This window comes from Diplotaxodon limnothrissa, linkage group LG7, assembly GCF_057381915.1.
Source record: "Diplotaxodon limnothrissa isolate DT_005_m linkage group LG7, D_limnothrissa_male_GT1.1, whole genome shotgun sequence".
Lineage (NCBI taxonomy): Eukaryota > Metazoa > Chordata > Actinopteri > Cichliformes > Cichlidae > Diplotaxodon > Diplotaxodon limnothrissa.
Genome location: NC_140602.1, coordinates 41898912 through 41925451, shown reverse-complemented (window position 1 = coordinate 41925451; position 26540 = coordinate 41898912). Strand labels below are relative to the sequence as shown.

The 26540-nt window shown below is 39.3% G+C and overlaps 1 protein-coding gene across 2 annotated transcripts in view; it reads right to left on the bottom strand.

Moving 5' to 3' along the window:
• The window catches only part of rabgap1 (RAB GTPase activating protein 1), an 85622-nt gene extending 59409 nt beyond the window's left edge, over positions 1-26213 (bottom strand). Inside the window, exons 1-11 of one of the 2 annotated variants that reach the window (XM_085359715.1) lie at positions 26121-26213; positions 10071-10306; positions 7780-7809; positions 6470-6731; positions 5945-6158; positions 5645-5819; positions 2841-3001; positions 1812-1922; positions 927-993; positions 740-842; positions 246-415 (exon numbers count right to left, since the gene is read on the bottom strand). In XM_085359715.1, coding sequence (XP_085215841.1) covers positions 246-415; positions 740-842; positions 927-993; positions 1812-1922; positions 2841-3001; positions 5645-5819; positions 5945-6158; positions 6470-6731; positions 7780-7809; positions 10071-10223 — 1446 coding nt within the window. In that variant the 5' untranslated portion in view covers positions 10224-10306; positions 26121-26213. The remainder of the gene's footprint in view (positions 1-245; positions 416-739; positions 843-926; positions 994-1811; positions 1923-2840; positions 3002-5644; positions 5820-5944; positions 6159-6469; positions 6732-7779; positions 7810-10070; positions 10307-26120) is intronic. The other variant, XM_085359716.1, reaches the window with a different exon arrangement.
• Between the last annotated feature and the right edge of the window lie 327 nt (positions 26214-26540).

Below are 26540 nucleotides of genomic sequence, written 5' to 3'. Positions count from 1 at the left end.
ATTAAAACTTTCACAAAAAGTTTTCAAGGGCGTATGTGTGAGTTTTCAACATGGAGTAAAAATGTGAGGATATCATCCCCTGAATAGCTGATAAAACATTTGTTACTTCTTTTCTTTGTTCATATACCACTTAGTAAAAGGCACAAAATATTGCATTCTACCACTGCAGGTCACAGCTAATATCTGGTCACAGAGACCATCGGCTGAATTAATTTAAATGCAGATTGCTTCATGATTTGACAAACCTGTCGCAGTTTAAGGTAGAAAGTCTCGGTGTAGCTGCGCTTGCTGAAGGGCCAGAACAGCCTGTCGTTTGGGGAGCACACTCTGACCCTCGTCTCCAGAAGAAAACGAACGGGCTCTTCCACCTCTGTAATCACCAGGTCCACTGCTGTTGTCATGTACATGAATTTATCTGAAGGGGGGAAAAAAAGACAGAAGTTACAATATTATCTGTACTTACTGACCGAATTTTCCATCTACAAGTAATTAATATATTAAAAACAACTGTTATCGTTATCATTCCTTTTTACAATGTCCATTTATTATATCCTTTATTTCTCTACAGCTTGGCTTGGGCAAAGTTCTGTTAATAACCACCACACTCAAATACTTCTGTCACATACTGCCGTGAAATATGAGTGAATAACCAGCCAGCAATCCAATAAACTAAGGAAATAATCACTAATGAAAACTATTTATGTCTTATACAAATCTTAAATTGATTCTTGGCTCCTACCTTTAGGCGTTTCCTCATTCACAGCCTGGAACTGAGGCGTGTTGGGGTTCCAACTTCCTGTGATGATGTAAGACTTCCCGTCTGAGCTCTTTCCCATTGACTCCTGAGGAGGTACAAGTCTCAAGAAGTTAGCAAACAGAACAACAAACGCATAGATACACATAGAAAAGTGAAAAAAGGGGCCCACCAGGTCTAGCAAGTGCATGTCACTGTTCTTCACATTTTTCCCAGGGCTGAGCAGGAGTCCAAAACACCTAAGGAAAGCACATATAGAGAAAGAAAAATGTGCTAGGAATATGATTACATAAGGGGGAAAGAAACGCGAGGCATACGACTATGAATCTCTCAAAAAAAAATAAAATAAAAAAATCGTTTAAAAAAAAAAAAAGGTCACACATGTTACCAATAATAGCTTCCTGAAATGATCCTCTAACACAGACCAGAGCACGGAGAACGTTAAACACTCCACTAAAATCGTCACCTTCTCTAGGTTCACAAATCAAGAACAAATCATGGCGAGGATGAAAGTCTGCAAAAAAGGTAAAGAAATGTTTAAATTTCCACTGATTTATTAAAGTGTGGAAAATGAGACTAACCTCGATCACCACCTAACAACAGTTCTTGACATGGACTGACATACGGATGTGAAGGTGTTTATTACAGAGTGACTTACTTCTTAAGAATGTCTGGTCAACTTTATGGACATTTATGGCCGTTTACATGAACTTAGATTGTTTCCACATTCTTTTATCAAGTTAAGAGCCACCTCGTGTGGTTTTTTCTCCTCTTTTCTTTCTTCTTTCTTTTTTTAAAATAACTCATCTGAAACCACTCCACTTCTCTCAGTTAATTAGAAACAACTTAAAAAGAACTCTGAACAAAAAGACCTTCAATGCCTCTGAGCACGACCATCATTTATGAGAAATTTAGACATATTTGATCACTGCATGAAACTAAAATTCACAAAAACACTTAATCATGAGGACTCCAGGGCACTGCTTAGTAAAATGCTGACCTATATTCTGAAGATGTGTGTGCATGAGAGTATAAGTGTTTTAACTCTTTATCTTACCTCTCAATAGCCAGTTCTTTATTTGAGGTTTGCTGAACATAGATGACAATTTTCTTGTCCAGTCCTGCACGCAGCTTGAAGCTTTGCTTGTCCTTGTCTTTTGCCACAGCGCTGGAAAGAGAAGAAATATTTTTACAGTCTAATTAGAGTGTCTACATGCTGGAATTTCTCACTTTTCATCCCGACCACCCCCCCCCACTAAAAAAAACCAAAACAGAAGCCCCACTATCATCAATTTATATTGTAAATCTGCTGTATGACTTCAGATTGATGGGATTATTTACACTGTAGAGAAGGAAAAACTATTTCAAAATGTGAAATGTTATTGTTACAGAATATATGTCAACATTTAAAGTGTCTTCAGAGGCTTGCTAATTTAATTTTATCAAAGAAAAAACAAAAGCAGGCCATGAGTTCCTGCATGTAGAAGCCGCTTGCTTGGAAGTTGGAACACTAAAAATAACCCAATGCTAATAAGGAGGAAATACGAGTCGGCTAAAAATATCCACGGGCATATTTTTGCTTGTTTTATTTTGTTTTCCAAATAACCTGACCCTTTGGGCTGCTTGTCATCACATAGAAGTAAGTCGGGACTATGGGAAAATAAAATAAAAACAACCTGTGAAGAAGGATTGATGAAAAAAAAAAAAAAAAACACAGGAACTTTGTTGTTATATCTTGTGGTAAAAAGTGTGTTTGATTGGTTAACATCAGAGACCAAAGAATACTTTTTTCTTTTTTTTAAATAAATCAGTGCAAAGTTCCTTTCATCATTTTTACCCAAACCAATTAGGGGATGCTTCCCCTCATGGGCAGCACCCATCCCAGAAAGGTTTGGGACTTTAGTAGTAAAAAACAACAACAACAAAAAAAAGTTGATTCTTAAAATTAAGGATGTATGCTCCCGTATTTATATGTGTAATATGTTGACTAAAACATTTTACACTCCAATAGACAGCTAAAATTGCACTTTTGAATTCAATGATGGATTAAAAATTAGAATGCATGATGAGTGAATGTGACTCCCACCTGAAAGTACCCTTGCCATCGTCCTCCCTAATCTCCAGGCTGACAGTAAATGTAAACAAGTCACTGTCAGGGGTGAGAGGGGGAGCCTGCTGAGACGACAGAACTGCCCTCTTAGCTGACCGCCGAAAGGCTGTGGCAAAGCTGTACAGTATCCTACTAACCTGCAGGAGCAAAGTAAATGCGCACAATGAATATCTATCCCAAAAGACAATATAAATTTAAAGGTCTTCTAACACAGACATATAATTTAAGAGTGTCAAAGAAAAAACACAGGCAAACTCAACAAAACATCGTATAAACACAAGATAACAGTTGCAAAGTAAAAAAACTGAAAGTGTTAAAGAGGAAGAATACTAACAAGCTAAAGCTTTCCAGCCAAATGATTTAGGTTTCCTGTGCTGTAACCATAGACAAGGATAGTGCAAGTGGTCGAAGTGGAATTTGTCTGGTCATAATTATGAGGAACAGAAGAGACCTTCAGCAGATTAACCATTTTGAATTGTATTTAATTTTGAACTTTGAGTGTGGGGGTGTTGTTCCTGTGTAACATAAAGCAAGCTGTACCAGAGGTTTGCCAAGTCTCAAGAGGAGCAAGAGCTAGAGACAGAGCTTGAGTCTGCCAAGTGTGAAAACACAAGGTGGTAATAATTTATTTACATCGTCTCCACTGAGGGGACTTTAAATGCACAGGTTTCACAGCGAGCAAAGTTTTTTTTTCTGTCCACTTACTACTAAAGAGACATATGTGGCTGATAATAAACAGAGCTATCCCCCCAACTAGAGGACCACTGCAGAGTGGTTTTGGATCATTTCTAATTCCGGTAAACAGCACCGCTCATGGGGGGTCAGTGACTAGAGGGGTGGGGTGGGGGAAAGTGCGGTTATCAATAAATAACAATGCTCTTCGGCTCTTTCACGAGACCAGAGTACAAAGCAGCTTCTAACCTCTGCTACAGAAAGTCTTTGTTTTATCTCTGGTACAGTACAGGGATGTTAGGAGATCGCAGGAGGTCTATTTATTGAGAAACAACACTGGACAGGATGTAAGAGATGGGGGATGAGTAGAGCTAGATGGGGGGGGGGAAATTACCCCCTGTATTGGTACATGTAATACAATGGGACTGTTGTTCTGTGCTGCTTAAAACTGATCAGCTGTCAACATCTTCATTTTTCACGAAGGAACTCTCTGTAGGCAGTTGTACGCCAGAACTAATCGGGGCAGGCAGAACTTAGTTTGATACAGAGTGCTTTTCAAATAGCCCCACACAAGCCAAAATAGCATTAAGGTCTTATCAACTAATACCAGGTTTTCTCTGCAAAAGAGGCTGTCAAAAACAAAAGGGCAACTATTTCATCCTTTACTCCCAACAACTGGAGTTTCATTCAAAGAGTCCGTCCCTGATCTCAACTCAAACTTGTGAAATCGATTACATAAGAAGTTTGGATTTGATCCGTATCTAAAAAATGCAGCCTTTAAGGATCTGGTGCGTGTTAAATGTCTTGTTACACTGTTTTTATTTCCACCCGGGATGTTTTTTCACACTTGCCAGCTTTTTCTTTCTTCATGTACTTTCCGTGCACACGAAGCTTTGAGACATTCTTAAATGATGTCACGGTAAAAATCAGCTTCAGCTGCCAATTTGTGTTTCACTTGCATCAGCTTCTTAGGATCCTAGAATACTTCTGTAAAACCCATCTACTGGAGCTGAACTGATGTGAATTACATAGAAATAGATACACATCTCTGGATGAGAGAGGCAAGTTTTTGTCAACTGTTTACTGTGAAGTTGAAGCTGATGTGATGCATATGACAAGAGCAGCTTTCTCCCCAAACGAACGGGTAACCAATGGGCTGACTCGCTACAGTCTAATAATCTGAAAGGGAGGCCCAAAAAAGCAGGAGATGCTGTGGACTGGTTTGTTGCTATGGCACTTGAAGGAAGAGAAGGGTGGGTGCAAGATGAAGAGTGCCAAGAAGAGAACAGAGATGTCCAGAATATTTTTTAATTTGAGTGAGAGTATTTGCATCAGTGTTTTAGTGAGTATGTGTATTACAGATCGGAGTCTCGGAAACTGGATAACAGGATGAAGTGTCTGGGGGCTCACTGTGACACTGAAGGAGACGGCTTTCATGATGAAGAAATCAGGTCACTGAACACTGAAAGCAGAGCTTTAACCCAGTTTCATGAGCGGGTACCTTCTTCTCTTCCTTTACATTTCTGCTGAACCTACTGCATACACAGCATTACAATAATCGGCAGATACACCAATCATCTCATTACAGGCTAGGAAATTGTTTTGGGACATTTATGTGAATGTTAATTTAACACACATCACCAACCTAAGCCATGCTGCCTAAGAGCTGTGTCCTACCCCAGACTTCCTTCTTGAATTATCGCAATCATAAAAGGTTCAGAAAACTTGACTTTGACTGAATCCACAAACTCTCCACTGATTGAGTGCCCGTGGCCCACAAGACCCAAAGAAACCAACACCGGCGTCCTAATGCCACATCAGGTCACCCCCAGAGCTGCCGTGTCCACAACTCAAGTGTGTGCACATGTATTTGTACTTGAGGGGTGCAATAGTGTGAAAAGAAGAGACGGCAGTGCCATATATAAAATCAAGAAGCTTTCACTCCCCCTTTTGTTCACTAACTGAATAGCAACTACATTGCTATTCAGTTTTTTTGGGGTTGGCTACTCTAGTTGTTGTTGTGACCTTAGCTTGGAAAAGAGTGCCTTATATACCACATAGTGGTATTAAGTTAGACAAAGACAGTTGCATAATCAGTGAATGCTTACCGCCTCTTGGATTTGGCAGCGAAAAACATGGATCCTGAAGATCTCAGCATTGTAGTGGCTCTCAGTGAAGGCAAAGCAGTCACTCTCCGGTGTGCCATCATGGCCTCGTACGCAGAACAAAATCTTATAGATCGGATAGTTGGCAATCTCAGTGTTGTTGTGTGGATCCAACAACCTGTTAAAACACCAATAAAATTACTGTTGTTTAAATTCTTAAAAGAAACAAGAGTGTACCAAGTTTGGACATCTGCACTAGAACTAATCCACACAACTGACCGAAAATCTATATTTTCGCCCTACCTGACAGTCCCTTCAGACACGCCTGGCACAGACAGTGTAACATCCAGGGGGAGTTGGCACTGCCCTCTGAGGATACTCATCATACGGAGGGCCTCTACCTCACTCCGGGGGGCATTGACTGAGGCACATCCTAGATATGTCAGCTGGCTGAACACGACGCTGTCCTCATCTGGGATGGGGCTGCCAGGACTACATTCTGATGATGATTCATCAGCTGCAGTTATGAGAAAAGACAGGCAGTGAAAGAAAGAAAAGGATAATATTATGACATCTATTATAATCTTTCAGCTGTACATTTTCATGCGAGAGGAGGTTAGAAAGAAGGAATGGAAAAGTAAGAGAAGCTTAAGGAAAAAATATAACATCAATTGGCAAAATTCATGAAATTCAAGGAAACCAAGAACAAAATGACAACAGTCCTCATCCTTTAGGAAACAAAACGAATGAGGAAACAGGATGGTTTAAAACATGTGATGTAAAATTGTCGGTATAAATATGATTCAACTTCATCTCATCCTGACTTGCCTCTGTATGACCTCTCATTCAGCTCACTCTCTTGGGCTGTCTGAACAGGAAGCACCATTTCCAGCTTGGGTGGCGGTGGGGGTGCGCTCAGAGGGTCAGTGCCTGGGGCTACAGGTGACGCTGTGGTATAAAGGGCATGATCGCCCCTACCGAGATCATCCATCCTTGCTTCTGACGCAAGGCCAGCGTCAGCCATTGATGGGTCCATGAGGACATCTTCTAGCTCCCTTTGAAGCTGCTGCTCACTTCCATTGCCTACAATCTGATGCACACACATAGGTGTACACACACACACACACACACACACACACACACACACACACACACACACACAGAAATAATCATGCACCCAACCACAAAAAAAGCACAAAACAAACAAACAATTTAACCAGAATTAAGAATTATTATTGAGTTTTGCAGTTTGCAGAAACATGCAGTTGCCTTGCCCATAACAGTGACATGGAAATGTATTTTGAGCGACTGCAGCGTGTTTAAGGTATGAATCACTTGTTTCAGTTTGGCCATTAAAGATGTATCTTAGGTATATTTCAATATTAGTACATTGTATTGAGATCACTTTGGGTGGACGTATCAAGACTTTAGAGTTATGCCAACACTGATTATAAATGAAAGTATCAACTGAAACCTTGAGCTTGGCCAAACAGCACAAAGTGAGGTAAATGCCTGTTCCCTGCCTGCTGCAGCAGCATCCAAAAGCTGTATAAGAAAAGGAGATCAGCCGGTAGGGGTCACTGTTGTATTGATCATTTAAGGATAACAAAAATGATGTAAAAATATAGAACATTTTTCCAAACAGATAGAGTAAAACCTAATTTATGTCTTTGGCAGAAAAGAATGAGGTCATTTGTCCATTGCTGCTGGACTTAATTATCTTAATATATTTGCAGGATGGATACTACCACTGCCGATTATCTTAGTGATACAGGACTATTAACATGATAAAAAAAAGAAAAAGCATTCTAAACAAGCGTAAGTGTGCTATCAATTCTATATTGACGTTCACACTTCTGACGTTTTGTAACTGTGTAGCTGTAGAGGGCCTTTACAGGAAGTGCTACAAGCCTGGGCGACTGTTGCATAACTACAGCCTACAGTCTAATTCTAACATCATCAAATCCAAAGTATTAAAGAGCTGAGGCCATCGCTGGACAGACGGCAAAATTACAGAAAGCACAAATAATCACAGACAGAATCACCACTGAATCACATCACAGGAAGAATAAGGTGAATAATATTCACAAGCAAGAGAGAAGCTGAGGAAAGGAAAGAGAGCGAGAGAAGAGACTGACCTTAAAGCTGACCCCTTCCTCAGAAATCACCTGCATAACAAACAACAAGTTTAGACACTGACTCCTCTGCTGACTGGATGGGCTGACTGGAGGGAGATGTGCACAAGAGTGTGTCGGCAAAAACCAAAACGTGATGTCAGGATGACCGCGTGCCAGTGGATGGAGTGATTTCGCCATTACATTGTGAGAACAGAGGATGTGTGTCACGTTCTGCTTTTTAACCATCTGACAGCAGGCAGACGATGGCAAAATACGCAGCGCAAAAACTTGATTTTATTGTCCATAAAAAAAGAGCTGTGATGCTTTTACAGACACTGGTCTTATGAATGAAATATGAAAACTCAAAAGACAGAACACGACAGAAGGTCAAAGCAGAGCAACTTTCTAGCGAATGGATATTGAACATCTATGCTCTGCTGGCGCCATCTTCTGGGAACTTTACAGAATAACTTTTCTTTACAAACAAACAGGTATCGTACATGAGTGACATACAGTAATGAAAATAGTCCGAACGTGTGAGGCCGCTTCTTAAGGCAACTCAATAAAAAGAAACATGATAACAACTAAACTGAGAGACACGTGGACAAAATGCATCCTGTGAAGAGATCGAGCAGAAGAGGCGAAGAGAGGTAATCTGAACCCATTAGGGACACACACAGGATAGTGGCTGGCAGTCACAATTATTTCCTAGAAAGTCTTTATATTGTGAAAAGAGCTACGCCCGCATCACAAAGCACCGATATTTTCCCCAGCAATGGGTCAAAGCAAGGTTATATCACCACAATACCTGGATATCTTTCAAAGTTGAGCAGTGAATTCAACCATAGAAAACAAGCTGTAAGTCAGCCTCGCTATAGCACAATATCATATTACGCATTTAAACACAAGCACCTGACTGACACAGCAGTTGGGAAACGGTCTCCCAAAGTTAAATAGCATCCAACTTAATGACACTCAGTGGCAACAATATCTGGCGGTGGATGCATGAATGACATCCTTCATTTGCAGCCTAAACAGCACAGGGAAACTTAACCAGACAATTTACCCTCAGTTTATGTGGATGTGCACAAATCACCAAGGGCTTCGTCATTAAAAGTAGCAAATACAAACACCAACTATGACCAACTACGGCAAAAAAGGCAAAGTGAGAATGAGGAAGCAAAACAATAAATGCTGGTTTATGGTTAAGAGTGTGAAATTAACAAACCCTGCTAGATGTTAAAAAAAAAGAAAAAAAAGATGGTTGTTAGTAATGAAAACAGTATGTTAGCAACATGAATCTGTATAAACTGTAATTCCTAATTTGCTTTTTTATGAGTTCTATTTCTAACAAATAAATAAAGATGAATAAACATTGAGATGTTTTGATATATCATGGTCCATCAGATTTAATTAACACACAAGGTAATAATAGTCACACCATTTAGTGTGCTGGACATTCTCGTTTGGTTTCCTACTTTATACTGTACAGTTTATTCTACTTATCTGATCAGGCCATCTTAACTGTTATTATTAATGAGTCTATTCAAAGTAAAAACACCTCTGGAATTTAATGGTAAGGCCATATAAAAAAATCTATCTATTAAAAAATTAGCCTAATCTAAAACAAAGTTCCCACCTGACCCTCTGTGACCCTTATGCAGAACACGTTTCACCAATGTTTCTCCATTTTACATAACCTATGTGTTGTGTTAAAATAGGACTATATTAGCAAATGAATGACCCTCAAGAAATTGCAGCTGGAAGATGAGTGTGAATTCAGATAAAGAAAAAAAGTGTAAATAAAGACAGGACCTCTTATATCACGCACTCACTATGTTTTGATAAAGGTTTCTTCAGTAAAATTAAAAAAGAAAAACAAACACACACACACCTCGGGTGCCAATGCTTGTTTCTGCTACTCTATGTCGTAGACATAAATATGGTGCAGTTTTGCTGTTGAAACTACAACATACTCCGTCATCTTGATGCTCAAATGCTGGAAAAAACATGCATTAAATTTTTTTTGAACCCCTCTAACCACTTTGAGACCCTCTAACTTGTAATAAATGTTAGAAATATGAAAGTAAACTTGCAACTACTTATGTAAAATTGTAAATTTATCTTAAAAAAAAAAAAAAAAAAAAAAAGCTGATTCCTGGGGTGTCAGGTGGAAGGCTTTTCATGGAAGTTTTTTAATGGGAAGACCCTTATGCCATTGTGCCTAAGTGACTATTAGTGCACCTAATCTCCAACAAGTCCCCCTTTTCTACCTTGCACTTCCATCCGTACCTACACCCAGCCAACCTTACCTTCAGTCCTGTCTTTTCGTCATCACTACCATTATTAGTAGAGGAGGGTGTCTCGTCCCCCAGCCGGGACACAAGGACAAAGTCCTCACTGTTGAGAGTGGACACTGAGTCTGAAGACACGCTAATCTTCCCCACCGAGCCCTTGTCATCCATGGCTGCCGCTGTTAAATTCAGCCACGCTGCTCATGAATGGAAGACGGAAGGCGGAAGTGGTGGGAGATGATGAGCAAAATCCCCTAGAAAAAAATAAATAAAAAGAAAGAAGCAGAAAACAGTCATGATGAGATGAGATCCATGAAAAGCATCTTATAGAAAGGCAAGTGGCTCTAAAAATGGTGAAAGTACTTGTGATTCACTTTTAGAGGTCTTTTGAACACCCCAAAGAAAGAGGTCATTACCCAGAGAAAGGCAAAAAAACAAAAGAGCGCAAAACGAAGCTTAGTTCAAGTGAAGGTGATAGACAAGAGAATAAAATGATGAAGCAATGAAACCAGAAAAATCAAAGAAAAAGCATCTGTGGGTCATTTAAAGCAATTTTATATGCTTCAGAAGAATAAAGTAGACTAGTTTGCAAAAACAGCTTGATTTTACATGCATTGCAAAGCTATGGTGATGCGAATGACAGTGAGGAAGTAAGGAAAAAGACAACTTTTTACAACCATCTATTTGACCCATGTTCCGTCTACAAAGTCTCAGCTGTGGTTTCACACTAATGAATCACAAGTTCACAAAAATACATTGAACAATGTAAAAGCACACACTAAATAATCTAACTGCAGTACATGCACTCCTAAATGCATCCCTGCAACACCAACCAGCCACCACAACTGCAAATAACAACTTTTGACTCTGCTGGTAAATTACGACTGTGGGATGCCACTGTGTAGTTCACACTGAGATAAGAATTAGCATTAAGGTAGGGAAATCCAGGCAAAGCTCTATTATTAGTATTGAGGCATGAGGTAACTTCTAAATAAGAGAGGTGGCAGGAAACACCCATAAGCATTTCTGGCCGTTTCCTCTCGCTGCTCCTCCCTTTCCCTCTTTCACTTCTCTTTTTGCCTCATCACTCACCCTGCAATCTATTTTTCTCAGTGTCCACCTTTGCCCTTGCCCTTCTTGCTTTGGGGAAAAAAAACCCACCCAAAGCAAGCAGGTTTAACAATGAGAAAGTATCAGGACAAAAGGTCAATCTGGATTATTAGAGATAACACAAACACAGTCACACTGACCCAAAATAAACGTCTATATTAGAGGTTACGTGATTTTGCTGGTGATATGATTGTTATTTTTAGGCTGCAATTTATTATTGACAGCTTAAGGTTTATCCTCTCGGTGTACGTCTCTGGATACTGTGGCTCTCGCTAAATTTTTAAAGGATAAAATACGGTTTCAAAGCAAATGAATTCATTTTCAAAATATAAAATTCAATTTCAATTCAGTGATGATCATTTTCAAACCAATAAATTGAATTTCAAATTAGGCTAATTCATATTCAGTTTGTAAAAGCATTTATTCAAGTTACAATTCAGATTCAATCCGAGCAATTTAACTTATTCAAATTCAGTTTCTGATGGCACAGATTTCTGCCCATACTAGCGTTTCACCTTTATTTGACTTGGAAAAATAATTTGTCGCTCTATTTTAAAAAAAAAAGTCCCTTGTAAAGATGCAACATTAATTCACTTACTATTAGAAGAAAACAGGAATAACCTCAGGTTTCCTTTCAGCACTCTAGCCAGGCTGAGAAAGAGTCCGAGCTTTGTTGAACTTAATTAGTAATGACTTCATGAATTTCTTCACAATTAAAATTTTCACCATTAGAGAAGAAAATTTTTCACAGCAGTCCCACAGATGTATCATTATGTACAGCACCTATAAAACTGCTCTTATTTATTTTAAACTTTAACTCTCCAATTGATCTTTCAAAGTTAGCTTCAGTAAATACTTCCTCAAAACCATCAACCGTATTCACTTTATTATCTTTATCTTTATTCGCGGGTTATGTACCACAGGCCTTTAATGTGGCAGTAATTAAACCATTACTTAAAAAGCCTCTAGTTGACCCAGCTGTCTTAGCTAATTATAGGATAATCTTCAGTGTTCCTTTTCTTTCAAAAATGCTTGAAAGAGTAGTTGTAAGCAGCTAACTGATCACCTGTAGATGAATGGTTGATTTTAAGAATTTCAGGTTTCAGAGATCATCACAGTACACAAGCAACATTAGTGAAGGACTCGATACTGTAGACCACAATACTTTATTACAGAGATTCGGTATTAAAGATACTGCGCTACAGTGGTTTGAGTCATATTCTCACAGTACACAATAATTCAGACTCCATAATTAATAGGGGTGGGGGGGAAAATCGATACTGTGTAGTATGGTGATATTTTGTTTGCTAATAATGTATCGATACAGGGACAGCAGAAATCGATATTTTGTTACAAACCATTTTTTGTGGACTGGAACATGCTCTGACTTCAGAGCATGTTGATCAGCTCCTTTTTCTGAGCAAGAATCCTGACATTTCTTCACTGTCCAAATGTGTTTAACTTGTTTTTTGGCAGCAATAAACATGACAGTTTACTTATTTTAATTTAAGACATGTTTTATTTTAATTAAGTTCAAAACTTTTTTTATTTAATGTAAAATTATATTTTGTTTTAATTTACTTTCAAATTCTTCAGTTGCTGAAGGGGCTGCATAGTTTTCATAAATTGCATAGTTCAGAATAGCTATAATTGTACCAGATGGTTGCATTCAGTTAAGTTGGACTAGACTGTAATACAAACAGTTGAGTTTGTCAACAATAAAACTGACTGAAATGAGAGAAAGACTGAGTGTGAGACTTTGATATTAGATAAAATGAATATTGATAAAGTTTACCTTTATGTACAGAATTTGAATATCGCAAAATATTTTTAAAAATTGCAATAATATCGTATCGTGCATTAAGTATTGTGATAATATCGTATCGTGAGTTGTATGGTGATTCCCACCTCTAATAATTAACAACAATAGGTTAATTGTATAGGTTAATTATGGAGTTCCACAGGTCTCTGTGCTGGGACCAATACTTTTTAAGAGCTTCTCTTAGGCAGTATCATTCGAAGGAACATTTTCACAGCTATGCAGATGATGTCAGGCATGTGTAAAGGCATGTGTGGCGGAGTGTAGTCGGCAGTGCCACGGCAGGGAAGGCGGACACACCTGCACGGCATCACAATCCTGCCTCACCAGCTTAAAATTGGTGTAGGGTCCTGTGTTTGGTTGTTAGTGTGTTCAGCTGCAAGCTGGAAAGCTGCAGCAGTGTGTGTGTGTGACTGTGGACAGCAATCGAGAGTCAATAAAGAATGCTGGAAAGCATGTATGTCTCGTCGGGTCTGCCGTGGTTTGTCACAGTAGTGCCGAAACCCAGGATGGGAGGCATGACGGACCCACAACCAGGCCAGCAAGTGGATGAGCTGGCCCGAATGGTGGCCGAAATGGTGGGCACACAGTGGGAACAGGTGGTGGCATCACGCCGCCTGCAGGAAGAATCTGGCCGCTCGGGCCTGGTCCTGGCCGGCACCGCCGCCACTGCCACCAGCGTTCCCCAACGGTGTTAGTGTGGTCCTGGTTTGGTTGTTGTCAGTGTGTTCAGCTGCGAGCTGGAAAGCTGCAGCTGTGTGTGCGTGTGACTGTGAACAGCAACCGAGAGTCGATAAAAAAATGCTGAAAAGCGTATGGATGCGTCGCCGGGTCTGCCGTGGTTTGTTACAGAATCTCTTACAGTTTTTTACAGCCGCTAGGACACATTTCTCAATACTTAGGTCACTTTTGCAAAACTCTTCACACAATTCTCCTAACTGACCTTCAGCTTGGCAAAGCAGTTCATTTCACATTCAAAATGCACTACAACTACCAAAACACTTCATTCAGGTCTCAAATAAACTCATTCTTCCAGAACACTAGCAAAGGTTGACAGCCGACAAACACACTTTGTCACCCACAAAACAATGACCTAAAAAACACTAACAACATGTAGCATTACACAGTGTTTTCTTGTGTAAAACAAGGACACATCTCTGTTTATAATTTCAATATATGTTACTGGAATGAATCAGACATCATGCAGAATTCATTAATATTTGTTTATGTATTTTTAGTTTTTTGCACTAAGTAATCCCAAAATACAAGAATTTGTATACACACCATCCACTGATACACATACAATAGTAATGCTAATCTACTCGGTCTTCTCCATTTGGCCACAGGTTCTCATCCACATCACATCTTATGTCATCTAGGCCAATACACCTAGGAAATAATCTTCTGGCATGCCAGAATTGAAGGAGTTGAAAAATTGAAGGAGTAACACCTGTGTAGATGTTCATCTACAATGAGAATCAGCTGTGGCTGGTTAAACTGCATTTTTAGATTTAAAATATGTTTCACTAAAATATTGCTGTTGAATTTTGCTGTCTTTTTAAGTTTTGCATTGTGTTATTGTTTTGGCCATACGTTTAACAGTTTTGAAAACAGTATGTAAGTACATGCAAAATGTCCTGTATGTACAAAGATTTTTGGCAGTTGTTGTGTCTGAGTGAGAAAATAATTCATGAAATTTGAGAGATGTAGTCATTGAATGCATTTTGTGCCAAAACAATGATAACTGATCCTCAGTTTGGCCCACATAGACTTCTGTTGTGCTCACTGTGTGAGGAGTTTTGCAAAAGGACCTAAGTATTGAGAAATGTGTCCTAGCGTCTGTAAAAAAACTGTAAGGACAAATGCCTAGATGACCTCTAATATTCTGCCTCAAAACTCGTACAAAACTGAGGTTATTGTACTCGGTCCTAAAAATCTTAGAAACACAGCATCTCAACAGATGCTTACATTGGATGACATTGCCATTGGCCTCCAGTAACACTTAGAGGAATCTTGGAATCATGACCAGGATGTGCCTTTCAATGTGAGTATTACATGGATTTGTAGCACTGCTCACATTTGTGCAATATCACTAATTCTAGAAACATCCTGTCTCAAAGTGATGCTGAAATACTAACTGATACATTTATCACTTCTAGGCTGAACTATTGTAATGCATTATTTTCAGGTTGCAAAAATGCTACAACGACAGTACAAACAGGACAAGAAAGAGAGCATGTTTCTACCATATTATCTTCTTTTTACCCGTTTAATCCAGAACTGAAATTAGAATCTTTCTTCTCCCTTACAAGGTCTTGAGTAATCAAACCCCGTGTCCTTAAAGACCTCATAGTATCATATTGTCCCAACAGAGCTCTTGGATCTCAGGATCTTACTTGTGGTTGCTAGAGTTTCTAAAGGCAGAATGGAAGGCAGAACTACCAGTTTGGATTTGGGAGACAGACACTATCTCTACTTTCAAGAGTAGGCTCAAACCTTTCCTTTTTGATAAGCTTATAATTAGGACTGCATCAGGTGACTCTGAACTATCCCTTAGTTATGCTGCAATATGCTTAGACAGCGGTGGGTTTCCCCTGGTGGACTAAGTGTTTATTCTTCATTAAAGTCTTTTTCACTCTCGATATAATTATACAGCACTAGTGCATTTATTCATTCATATAGTAAATAATTTTAAACTGGTTCTCTCGCATGTGTATTTTGCCCCGTTTCCCTCTACTTGCCTTTGTTTCTCCTAACCCCCACCTGGTCGGGGCAGACTGCCCTTGTGAGAGTTTGGTTCTGCCACAGGATCCTTCCTGTTAAAAGAGAGATTTTTCTTCCCACTGTTGCCAAGTCTTTGCTCATAAAGAGCCATCTGATTGAGATTTTTTTTATGTTATAGGTCTTTACCCTACAATTTAAAAGCACCTTGAGGGCACACCTGTTGTGAATTGGCACTATATAAATTAAAGTGCTCTCTTTATCATTTCAAACCACTCTGAGGAAATTAAAATCTGATTACTCCTCTAAATATTCTGGGTTTTTTTTTTTTTGTTTCTTATGCTTTTTTCTTTTTAAATTTGTGTTGCAAAACAAGGTACAATTATCAAGTGAGGCTAGAACTAGTGTGCCAACTTCCCTGTTGGCAACATCTATTTGGAAAGGCACAAACACAACAACCCGCTGATCTGAGCAGAGTCGGGTAAAACAAGTAATGTGCGACCTGTTGTGGCAATAAAGCAAGATCATGTTTAAACTGAATTGTCATATTTTCCTAGTAAAGAATTATAAATAACCACATATAAATAGATTTATTTAACATTTGTTATGTTTCATGTGTATGAAAAGCAAAAAAAAAAAAAAAAATCAGCATGGCCAACTTCTTGGCAACCAGTTGGTAGCTGCAACTACTTGCAATCAGTTGCCAAATATGACAAAGTTAAACACAATCACCAGGCAACCTTTGACCTTTCCTGGTTGCAAGAAGGTTGTCTTATTTCGACTCTAGTCTGAATGAGCTATAACACAATCATAACACAAAGACCATTCAGCTGACAGCCAATTATGCTAACCTTTACTGGATAAATATCATAATTAATGCCAAGGAGTTAGAAACTATGTTTCACCCACTTTGTAATGAGGGACTGTGCACACAAATTACACACACACACCTCTATTTACCTTCTCCACCTGTTTCACTTTCTAATCAAAAAAGGTGCTCCCATGCATACCTGTTATAATCTATTCTGTCTTTTCTGAATATTAATGACCAACAAAATATGCAGTGCTACTTTAACATCCCACACTAGCATAAACACTATAAAGCAAATGGACGAACACACCACAACTTGCTTAGACCCTACCTTACAGGTTAGTTGTGCAACAATAATTTGATACACTGTGTACAATGTAGGTACAAAGTAACACAAATATATCGTTAAAACTAGTATATACTGAGAATATTTAATGATAACTCTCATTCTGCATGGGCGTTGTTACTTATGTTGCAACAGACAACACGGTTGCATGCGTGTCTATGGACTGTGCTTCTTTGGCAGCTTATTTACTCTGCTGATAGCTTTGCTGAGCAGATCATTTTAAAACATTGTCATTGCTGTTATTTCATACATAGTTTGGTGATTTTCTAATCCCAGTATACTTTATAGACACCTCAATAAGACTAATTAACTGTAACTACTAACTGTAGCTATTAATAAGCCAAATCTATACTGGTTTCTGCGATATGACGGTTTACTCTCATTTTGTGCTCTTGGATGTTTGGTCTGGCAACTGTCTTGTTCCATATGAAATAATATTAATTGAAGAGAATATCTGACAAAGTAAAGCAAATACCAGTCCAAAAGAAAACTAAGCATCAGACTCAGTAGCATTCAGACACGGTCCTTTGCATCAATCCCCAGTCTCTTTCATCCCTGCAGGCTTTCAGTCTTGAGGATACTTTGCAGATGTTTACACTACTCTTGGCTCTTGGTGTGTGTGTGTGTGTGTGTGTGAGAGTGAGAGAGAGAGAGAGAGAAAGAGCAAAAGTGCCTAGCATAATTCGAAAGTAGTGCATATTAAAGCAAACAGGTAAAATAATATTAAATTACAGTGGCATGAAGAAGTACTTGCCCCTTTCTTGCTTTCTTAGTGTTTTGTTGCATTTAAATGTTTCAGATCTAACAAAATACAGTTTTTAAATGAACCTATGTTTGAATAAATAAATAAACAAAATACATTTTATTTTAACCATTCAGAGGTGGCCTTGCTCGTATGTTCAGAATTACTGTAAAGCTGTATAATCCTAAAGCACTTGAGCTTCAGGGGATAAACTGATGGCCAGACATTCTCCTTCAGGATTTTCTGGTAAAGAGCAGCATTCATGGATCCATTAATTATGCCAAGTCACCCAGGCCCTGAAGCAACACAGCAGCCCCAGACCATCACACTTCTACTACCATGTTTGCTGATATGATGTTCTTTTTATGAAATGCTGTGTTAGTTTGTTACAAGTTGCAGTGGGATTCAAATCTTCCAAAAAAGTCCAACTTTTGACTGTCAATCCACAGAAATTTCCCCAAAAGTCTTGGGGATCATTATGGTGAGGCAAAGGTGAGATGAGCCTTTGTGTTGTTTTTTGGACACCTAAGAACGCTCAGATGTCAATGACTGAGAGCATTCTATGAGCCTACCTTACATTGTCAGACAGGTTCTATTTAACTGATCCAGCAGGTCTGGTAGCAACCAGGGCTGAAAGATTTGAGAAAGGGCCAGAAAGGTTTGGGTGGCCGTTTCCTCTTATTAAATTAAATTATATATTTTTTTAAAAATAATTTTTATGGGTTATCTTAGACTAACATTAAACTCTTTTCAATGATCTGAAATATTCAAGTGTTGTAAAAACAGGCAAAACCTAAGAAATCAGGACAGGGACAATTACTTTTTCACATACAGCAACATATTTCATTCGTCCAGATCTTTATTCCTGTTTTAACTGTTTATATTTTTTTTCCAAATTGTTTAACTACTTTTGGAAAGATGGCTAAAATAAACTTTAGGGATAGCTATAGTGCCATCACTCGCTGATTTCTGAAGTCCCATTGTGAAGCGATTTCCCATTGCTCATCTTAGCATTTTGAAACTGGATGTGAGAAGTGAGAGGTGGATTTATGAAACTGCATGCTCACTGGCTAAACACTTGCCCATTACAAGTCATAAGCTGGATATTATAAGTCATATCCTGAAACTTATTTCTGAAACCAAGCCCACAAACTCGTCAGCACAAGCCCGGAGGCAGTTTTCTCACGTCTTTCAGACCCCAAAGCCATGTCCACCTTTTTTATAATGTCTAATAGTCAGGCCTTCTGCCTGCTGGTCCAGAGAGCATGTTGTTTGCTTTTCTTAAGGTAAATACTAAGACTTGCACTTTGATTTGAGAAAGCCAGGCGAAACTTGATTTTATGCACATACAACAGTCAATACTATATACACCCATACATACATAAAATACATTTTTAAAAATACCCACTTGTGCTGGATGTCACATACCCTACAAAACCCACAGACAGCTGTATTATGAACACAAATAGGCACTCACTGAGAAACACGTGCATGCACACACACAAACCTAATACTTTGACTAGCAGGAGGCTCCAAAAGACTTATAATGCTTCCCTTGTCACCCCAGTTTCCTTTCTAGCCTCACCAACAGAGCTCTGCCTGCTCCTGCCAAGATACACTGTTCCTTATCAACCTTTTCACTGCCTTGGTACACTTCCAAGAAGATCGACAATCGCTGCCAGTCAGTCAGGATACTGACCATTAAAATTATCTGGGTTCTAAAATGCCTTAAATTGGAGGTCATTTCCAATACCTTGAGTGTTTTTAGCAAATTTAAACTAATTTGTTCAGTCAACTTTAATTTGACTTTTTATGTCTCATCACTATATGATTCTTTGTTTTGAGTAGCAGGTTGAAGAGAAGAGAAGAGAAGAGAAGAGAAGAGAAGAGAAGAGAAGAGAAGAGAAGAGAAGAGAAGAGAAGAGAAGAGCCCACACCCTGGATGAATCCAATAACTCAACTGTTCAGCATATTTCATAGGTTCATATGGATATGAAGCAGCAATAGTTCTTCCAAAGCTTGTTTCCCAAAATGTTCTCTGACTTCAACATGAATACTCTGCATGTCTATGAGATGCTACAAATGTGAAAACCAATATAAGTTACATTTACTCTGTCAAGGAGGAAAATAAAGTAAGCTCACGTTTAGCCTTAAAATGCAGCCAGGTTCATTTTGAGTATCTTCTTTCAGGACTACAACCTACATCGTCTACTCATTTATCAACTATAAATCAACACAAAGCGATAACAGTAGTAAAGTGGTGAGGTCTGTGTATCCCTTAAAGTGGCTCACACACTTTAGTTTATTTTAAGTTGAAAACAGGAGGATACCATGTTAACCCATGTGTAAAAATACACACACTAGAAACACATGCCTGCTTCTTCTTTCTTTTTTTTTTGCTTCCCACTGCTATCTAGCTGAACGGGCTGTTCTGGGCTGCCAGCTGGGCCCTGTGTGCACCTCACGAGGGAGAGGAAGACACAGCCAGACACAGGCAGAGCATTCAGGCTTGCACCACAGTCCTTTTCAACCCGCCTCACAGCACTGATTTCAGCCAGGCGGAGATAGCAGGGGGGAAAAGGAGGAAAGAGGAAAAGAGGGAAAGTGACAGAACAGCTCATCTACTACAATGGGAGTGTAACAGTACAAAGCAAAATCAAAGAAACACACACATAAACAGTATTTTATTTGTACTGTGTGAGCATCTAATTATAATCTTCATTCAGATTCACTGCAGGTCAGAGGCCCCTGGTTTAATAAAGTGGTATGAATGCTCTCGAAAGACTCGCGCTCAACAATAAAATGATCTCACGTGACTAAATAAAATACGGCAGGCCTGCCTTTAATTTCACAAACACAGAACTGATTGCAACAAACCTGTTCACTGTAAAATACTGAGCTACAGCCATGGACTGGCTATTCACAGCTACTTACTTAGTGGTGTTGTCTCTGAAAAATAGAGGTATGGCTTTTAAAGTAAAGCTGACACTTAGATGTGTGTTAACATGCATGCAACAATAGTTATGTGTGATGAACATACAGAAAATGGAACTGAAAGTGAATATGAATTCTCACTTTTGCATTTGTCCCTACCTCAGTGATAAATATGTATGTCAAAGTTTCTGTCGTTTAGTGAATTAACAATAAAAATTGAGCAATTTCTTATCAAAGCCAAAGCCCAGATGCAGGAAAACAAAGCAGGGCTGCAAGAAAGAAAAAGGAAGAAATAAAGCGTACAGCATCTATAACTCAAAAGAAGTGTGCAAATGGTCTGTGAGTAAAAATAGAGAGGTAGGTACAACCCTTATAAGATGAGCAGCTGAAATGACATGATCTAACCCTGCTTTTAACATGCAACCAAAGTTTCTGTTTCAGGTGACTTAACATTGAGTGCTATTTTTGGATCACACATCTAAAAATGTGGGTGGGTTTGTGTGTGTATGTATTTAACCTTAAAATAGCTCTTCTATTTACTGAGTATCAAGGAAAAAACACAGAAGACAACTCTCGTGAGCAGTGCATACAATGTTGTCTTGCAAGAGGCGCAGATCTGCATAGTGATCTGAGCTCTCGGCCTGTGGTTGTTGATGAGATGCTATCTCTAGCTACAGAGTATGAGGGCGTGGAAGTGGACTGAACAGTATGTGGATTCTAATTTATTCAGTCGGTCCCTGCTGGGCAGCTAATACTAACCAGCTGTCTGCGGATATCAGGCTAATGTCTTCTCAACACAAACAGTCCAGATGATTGAGTGAGCCCACTTTTAGTTTCTGCTCGGTCTGTGTTCAGTGTTTTTGTGTGCACCTAGGTGATGACACAGATTTTAATGGAGTATCACAAGTGTTTCATCCAACGTGGGTATTCATCTAATGCAACTGAATGATTAAGAATCAAATACAAATCAGCTGCATCCATACAAGGTACAGTACAGCTAGCTAGATATAGCTTTACAACAGTCTGCAGACATTTATTTACCAATAAACTGCTTCCCCCTACCGTTAATAAGAAGCCACATAAACTGAGGACGGAAATACGTCTAATCCACCAAGTCATAACATTTAAAATCCAGAAGGTAATCAGGTCTTTTCTATACATTTTTTTTAATTATTAATTAAATTTGATTAACACTGAACATTAGGATAGCTGTTACTTGGGAAGAAGAGCAGGTAATTCACTAACCACAGAAACACTTGCTCAGTATCTTTGGGGACGATACTGAACCCTTAATTGCCCCTGATGCATCCATCAGTGTGACACAAATGAGCTTAATAACTCCATAAAGCTCCAAAGAAGCAGTACATGCAACAAAATCCAGTTGTGCAAAGTTGAGGCCGATGCAGACTTGTCCAATTCGTTGGTTATTTGGCGGAAACATTATTTCCCCCAAAAGTAAACCGTTATCAAACGCCCGGGAACTTTTGAACTCTAATGTAACTAATGTATGAATTAGAGTCATCTCACCCACAGCACATGCACTGAAACACTAATCCACAACAGTTGGTGCCCTCGCCATTCAGTCTACATCAGTTGTCCAAAAACAGGTGTGTATGAGGGGTGTTACTCGCATCTCAGTCCAAAGCCAGATATGGAAAAAAACATCTGAACAGTAGTGATAGAGGGAGGTGCTAAAATCTATTCAGTTTGACATCTTTACTCTGCTTTATTGTCTTTAGTGGTTGATATTTATTATTATGGTGTAAGGGCCTAATAATAATATAATGTAATATACTTATATTAGCTGAGCTATGTGCATGGTAAATGGTAAATGGCCTGTATTTATATAGCGCTTTACTAGTCCCTAAGGACCCCAAAGCGCTTTACATATCCAGTCATCCACCCATTCACACACACATTCACACACTGGTGATGGCAAGCTACATTGTAGCCACAGCCACCCTGGGGCGCACTGACAGAGGCGAGGCTGCCGGACACTGGCGCCACCGGGCCCTCTGACCACCACCAGTAGGCAACGGGTGAAGCGTCTTGCCCAAGGACACAACGACCGAGACTGTCCAAGCCGGGGCTCGAACCGGCAACCTTCTGATTACAAGGCGAACGCCCAACTCTTGAGCCACGATCGCCCCCTGTGCATGTCATTTATGTGTTTGTATTTGGGGGAGTGGGTTTGGTATTTGTTTATTGGTCACTTTTTTGTGATCGCTGTTTACTTTTTTGATTGTTTTGATTGTAAGTGCACTTTACAGTAAGTCGCTTCTTTCTTTGCTGATACAGGAAAGAAAGAATCTCTGTGAGACATTTTCCAGATTAGGGCTGGGCCATATTATACCGTTCACGGTAATACCGGTATAATGTTAGGCAACGATAGGAAAATGAAATATCGCGATAGAATGGGAGTAAAACGCGCATGCGCAGTGCCTTTGTTTTCATACGCACATGGCCGATTGTTGAGTGAAACAGATGAACCAGAATTGGTTTGTAAAAACGGTGCAACTTCCGTGATGTGGAACTGGTTTGGTGTTTGTCTGTCAGATACACAACAAAGCACATTTTTTGCAGAACATGCAAGCGGCCGTTGTTATTGTCATATTTGTCGGACTAAGATGCTCTTAAATCTGGGAGTAATCTGGGTCCTAAACTCAGTATTCTTCAGGTCAAACAACACTGCAGCATCACTTAGAGTTAAAAACTGTCTAAATTCTTTCATCTTTAATAAAACGATCAGCATTGCTGCTTTACCAGGTGTAACTATAAAGTTTAACTTCCAGGCATCCATGAAAACAAAAGTTATTACATTTAACGGAGTTAGAAGTTAGCAGGAAGCTAGCGGAAGTTAGCTCGCTAGTTTCGCTAGTTACCTAAGCATGATATTGCATGTTCTGACTGAGAGATTTCTGAAAAAAATCAAACGTACAGCTCTGCTATCACTTCCAACATAAATGAAGACAGGAAACTAAACAGCAGTGACGTTTGTAGGGTTACTGAAGTTGGGCTAGCTGGTATATAATGATGTGCTACGTGATCGCTAGCGACACAGCTATGTTAGCATAACATAAACAGTGAAGCTGGAGGACGAACACTAACACTTTTCCACTTATAAAAGTTAACGTGAAGGTTCTTCATGGTTAGAGACAAATGCAATCGCATGGCAGGATGCTGTAAACGGACCAAACTTCAGTCAGGAGAACAACTGAGATAATCCATCCACAATGCGAGGTTAGTCATTAATATACTGCAACAACATGGGAACAGAGCAGCTGCCAGAGAATTCAACATTAATGAATCAATGGTACAGAAGTGGAGGAAGCAAGAAGAATGAGTTTAATAAAGTTTGATTTATCTGACTGCTTTGTTTCGCTTAATGTGCCTTATAATCCCGTGCACCTTATGGTCCGAAAAATGCGTACTGCACACTGCAGTTTAATGTTGCAAAGCACCTCTTTTTAACTTCAGTGGATATTATACATGGTTATGCTCAGGATATGTCAGCCCATTTCTACTGGAAATGCCTTTTGGTTAAACTTTCAGCAAGGAATTTGCATTTGCACTGTTACATTTTTATAAAGCTTTAATGTACATAAAAACCAGCTTCTTGTTTAAGTGAAAATAAATGGAAGGTTGTCTTTTTGCGCTAGTAATGTTGTGGAGTTGTATTTTGTCTCGCATCAATTATATCGTCGGTTATATCGTTATCGCAAATTTTCAAATATATATCGTGATAAATATTTTTGGCCATATCGCCCTGCTCTATTCCAGATAACATATCAGAGAAGTGGCACGGCCCAATCTTAGCCTCTCAGCAGCTTTTTAAGTTGTCCCTAAAGCCACAAAAGTATTAATGTTAAACAGATAACATAAGTTTTAATTACCATAAGTGATGAATGAAGTGGTTCCTGATATTATCAACACCACATAAATTAACAATCATAGCAATCTCCATATAGCGGTCTGTTTATCAGACAAATAAAGTACTTTATTGTGCATAAGCATCTGTAGTAAAACCAGCATTATGTATGTTATTGTGTAATGTGGAAGAAAACACATGCATAACATAATGCTTCCATAAAGTATAGCTGTGAATGTGCTGGCTTTCCTCCTCTTCTAATATAGCTGCTGATGGTTAATAGAACAAATATTTACATAAAGTCTAATCTTTTTTTTTGGCTTTGTTTTGTTCTTATCGAGCGCATGCACCGAATGCATTATATGCAACGAGCTTTGCTTCGTAATACTGGAGTTTCAGGAAATACAACAGGAACAATCAGCTGACTGATGGAAACTGTTCAAGCTCACAGACAGATAGACAGACAGTAGTCGTCAGCATTAAGTGAGAGGAATATGGCATATAACTTCTGGTCAGTTTGTGTTGACACAACTTGTCTCATTAAAGAACTGACAATGTGCAATGTTAACAGTGTAAAACAGAGCATAGAGGAAGCTGTAACACAGCACACACTCATTCTGATATATTGAAATCAGGGTCAGCGAAGTTAGTTTAAAAGGTTGAAGGGGACTACCCTGGAAAATGAGGCCTTTTGCGAAATGTTATTAATGTATTTAAACAGCTAGTTTTGTTCCAAGGTTGTGTTTTGGTAGTTAATGGGTCCTGCAGGGCAGACTGCCTATGATTTAAAAAATAATAATAATAAAGTTATTCCAGGAAAGAACTTCATAACCTCCCTGGTTATTCCCTTGGCACGTGACTATGACAGTACAGCAAATACCTGCAGGGCATTTTGTAATAGCACTATAAGTTTCCGTCTTCTTGAAACAATGACAGCATGAAAGGCTCGTTAAAAGCACCGACAGCCTAATTCTAATATCTGCTGCTGATCTTATGAAGTTATTGACTTGTATATTAATATCACATATGCCTTCAGTACATGCTTGGCTATTTGACCTTTTATTCATGAGGTCCCCATCGCACTGCATAACATACGGAAGGACCGATCCGATCTGATAATGAGTGCATTGATAAGTATTAATATATGTCCATATTCTGCACTACAGTGACAACTGCAACATCTACACACAATCTGGCATGCTTAGCATTCACATTCATTTCCATGTGGATATAGGCAAAACTGCTACCTGTCAGCCTATTAAACCACACCTGTCCCTGAGCAGGCACTAATCTATTTCTCTCGATTAAAACGTGCGAAGCTCGCTAGCTCCAGTGTTCACTTACTGCTTCAGTTAGCCCTCACCAACCTGCCTAACGTTAGCTAATACAGCTATAGCAGTTATAGCCTCAAAGTCAGACCAAAATGTTTAATCGCACAGTGAACATTTCCCCAGACACTTCCGTCAACACGACACAATCAATGCAAACTCTTAGGTAAATGGGTTGCAAATAACTTTAAGATAAATCCGCTGCCTGGCCCCGCGATGGACAGAGTGTTCATACAGGCCATTACAGTATTATGGCTGGATAGCTAACGCCTGCTAGCCATGCTACTCTGGCACTTCCAACCAACAAACAGGTATATTTCCTCCTGACCAGGGAGACAGTCACGCTTAACCTCGAGTATAAATGCGTGCGCAAGTGCAAAACAGCTTACCTTGGTTCCCACTTTTATTTTTATTCCAACGGCGGCTGGCACAACATTGCACTTCCCAAATAACATCAGCAGACAACAGCATCCAGCCGAGCTGTAAACACAAGCCCAACCAACCCGCTGACAACCACACCGCGCATGCGTCTGTCACTGCTCCTCAGTCTATGCAGAAAGGAGGCGCTGGCTGGTGTGCAGCTTTGACTGATAACACGAGTCTGTTTTGTTTTGTTTTTTAAGTCAGGGCTCATCTTAAATGAGAAGTGTCAAACACACTGGGCCAAGTAGGAGTCTGTTCTCCATTTTTCAAAATAAATGCAGTTGCAAGTGGCGTGAATGTCTGTGCTTGGCTCTGGAGGTTTTTATGGTATAGATGGAGGTTTCCATATCTATTTCATAGATTTTCTTATCTATTTCATATCTATA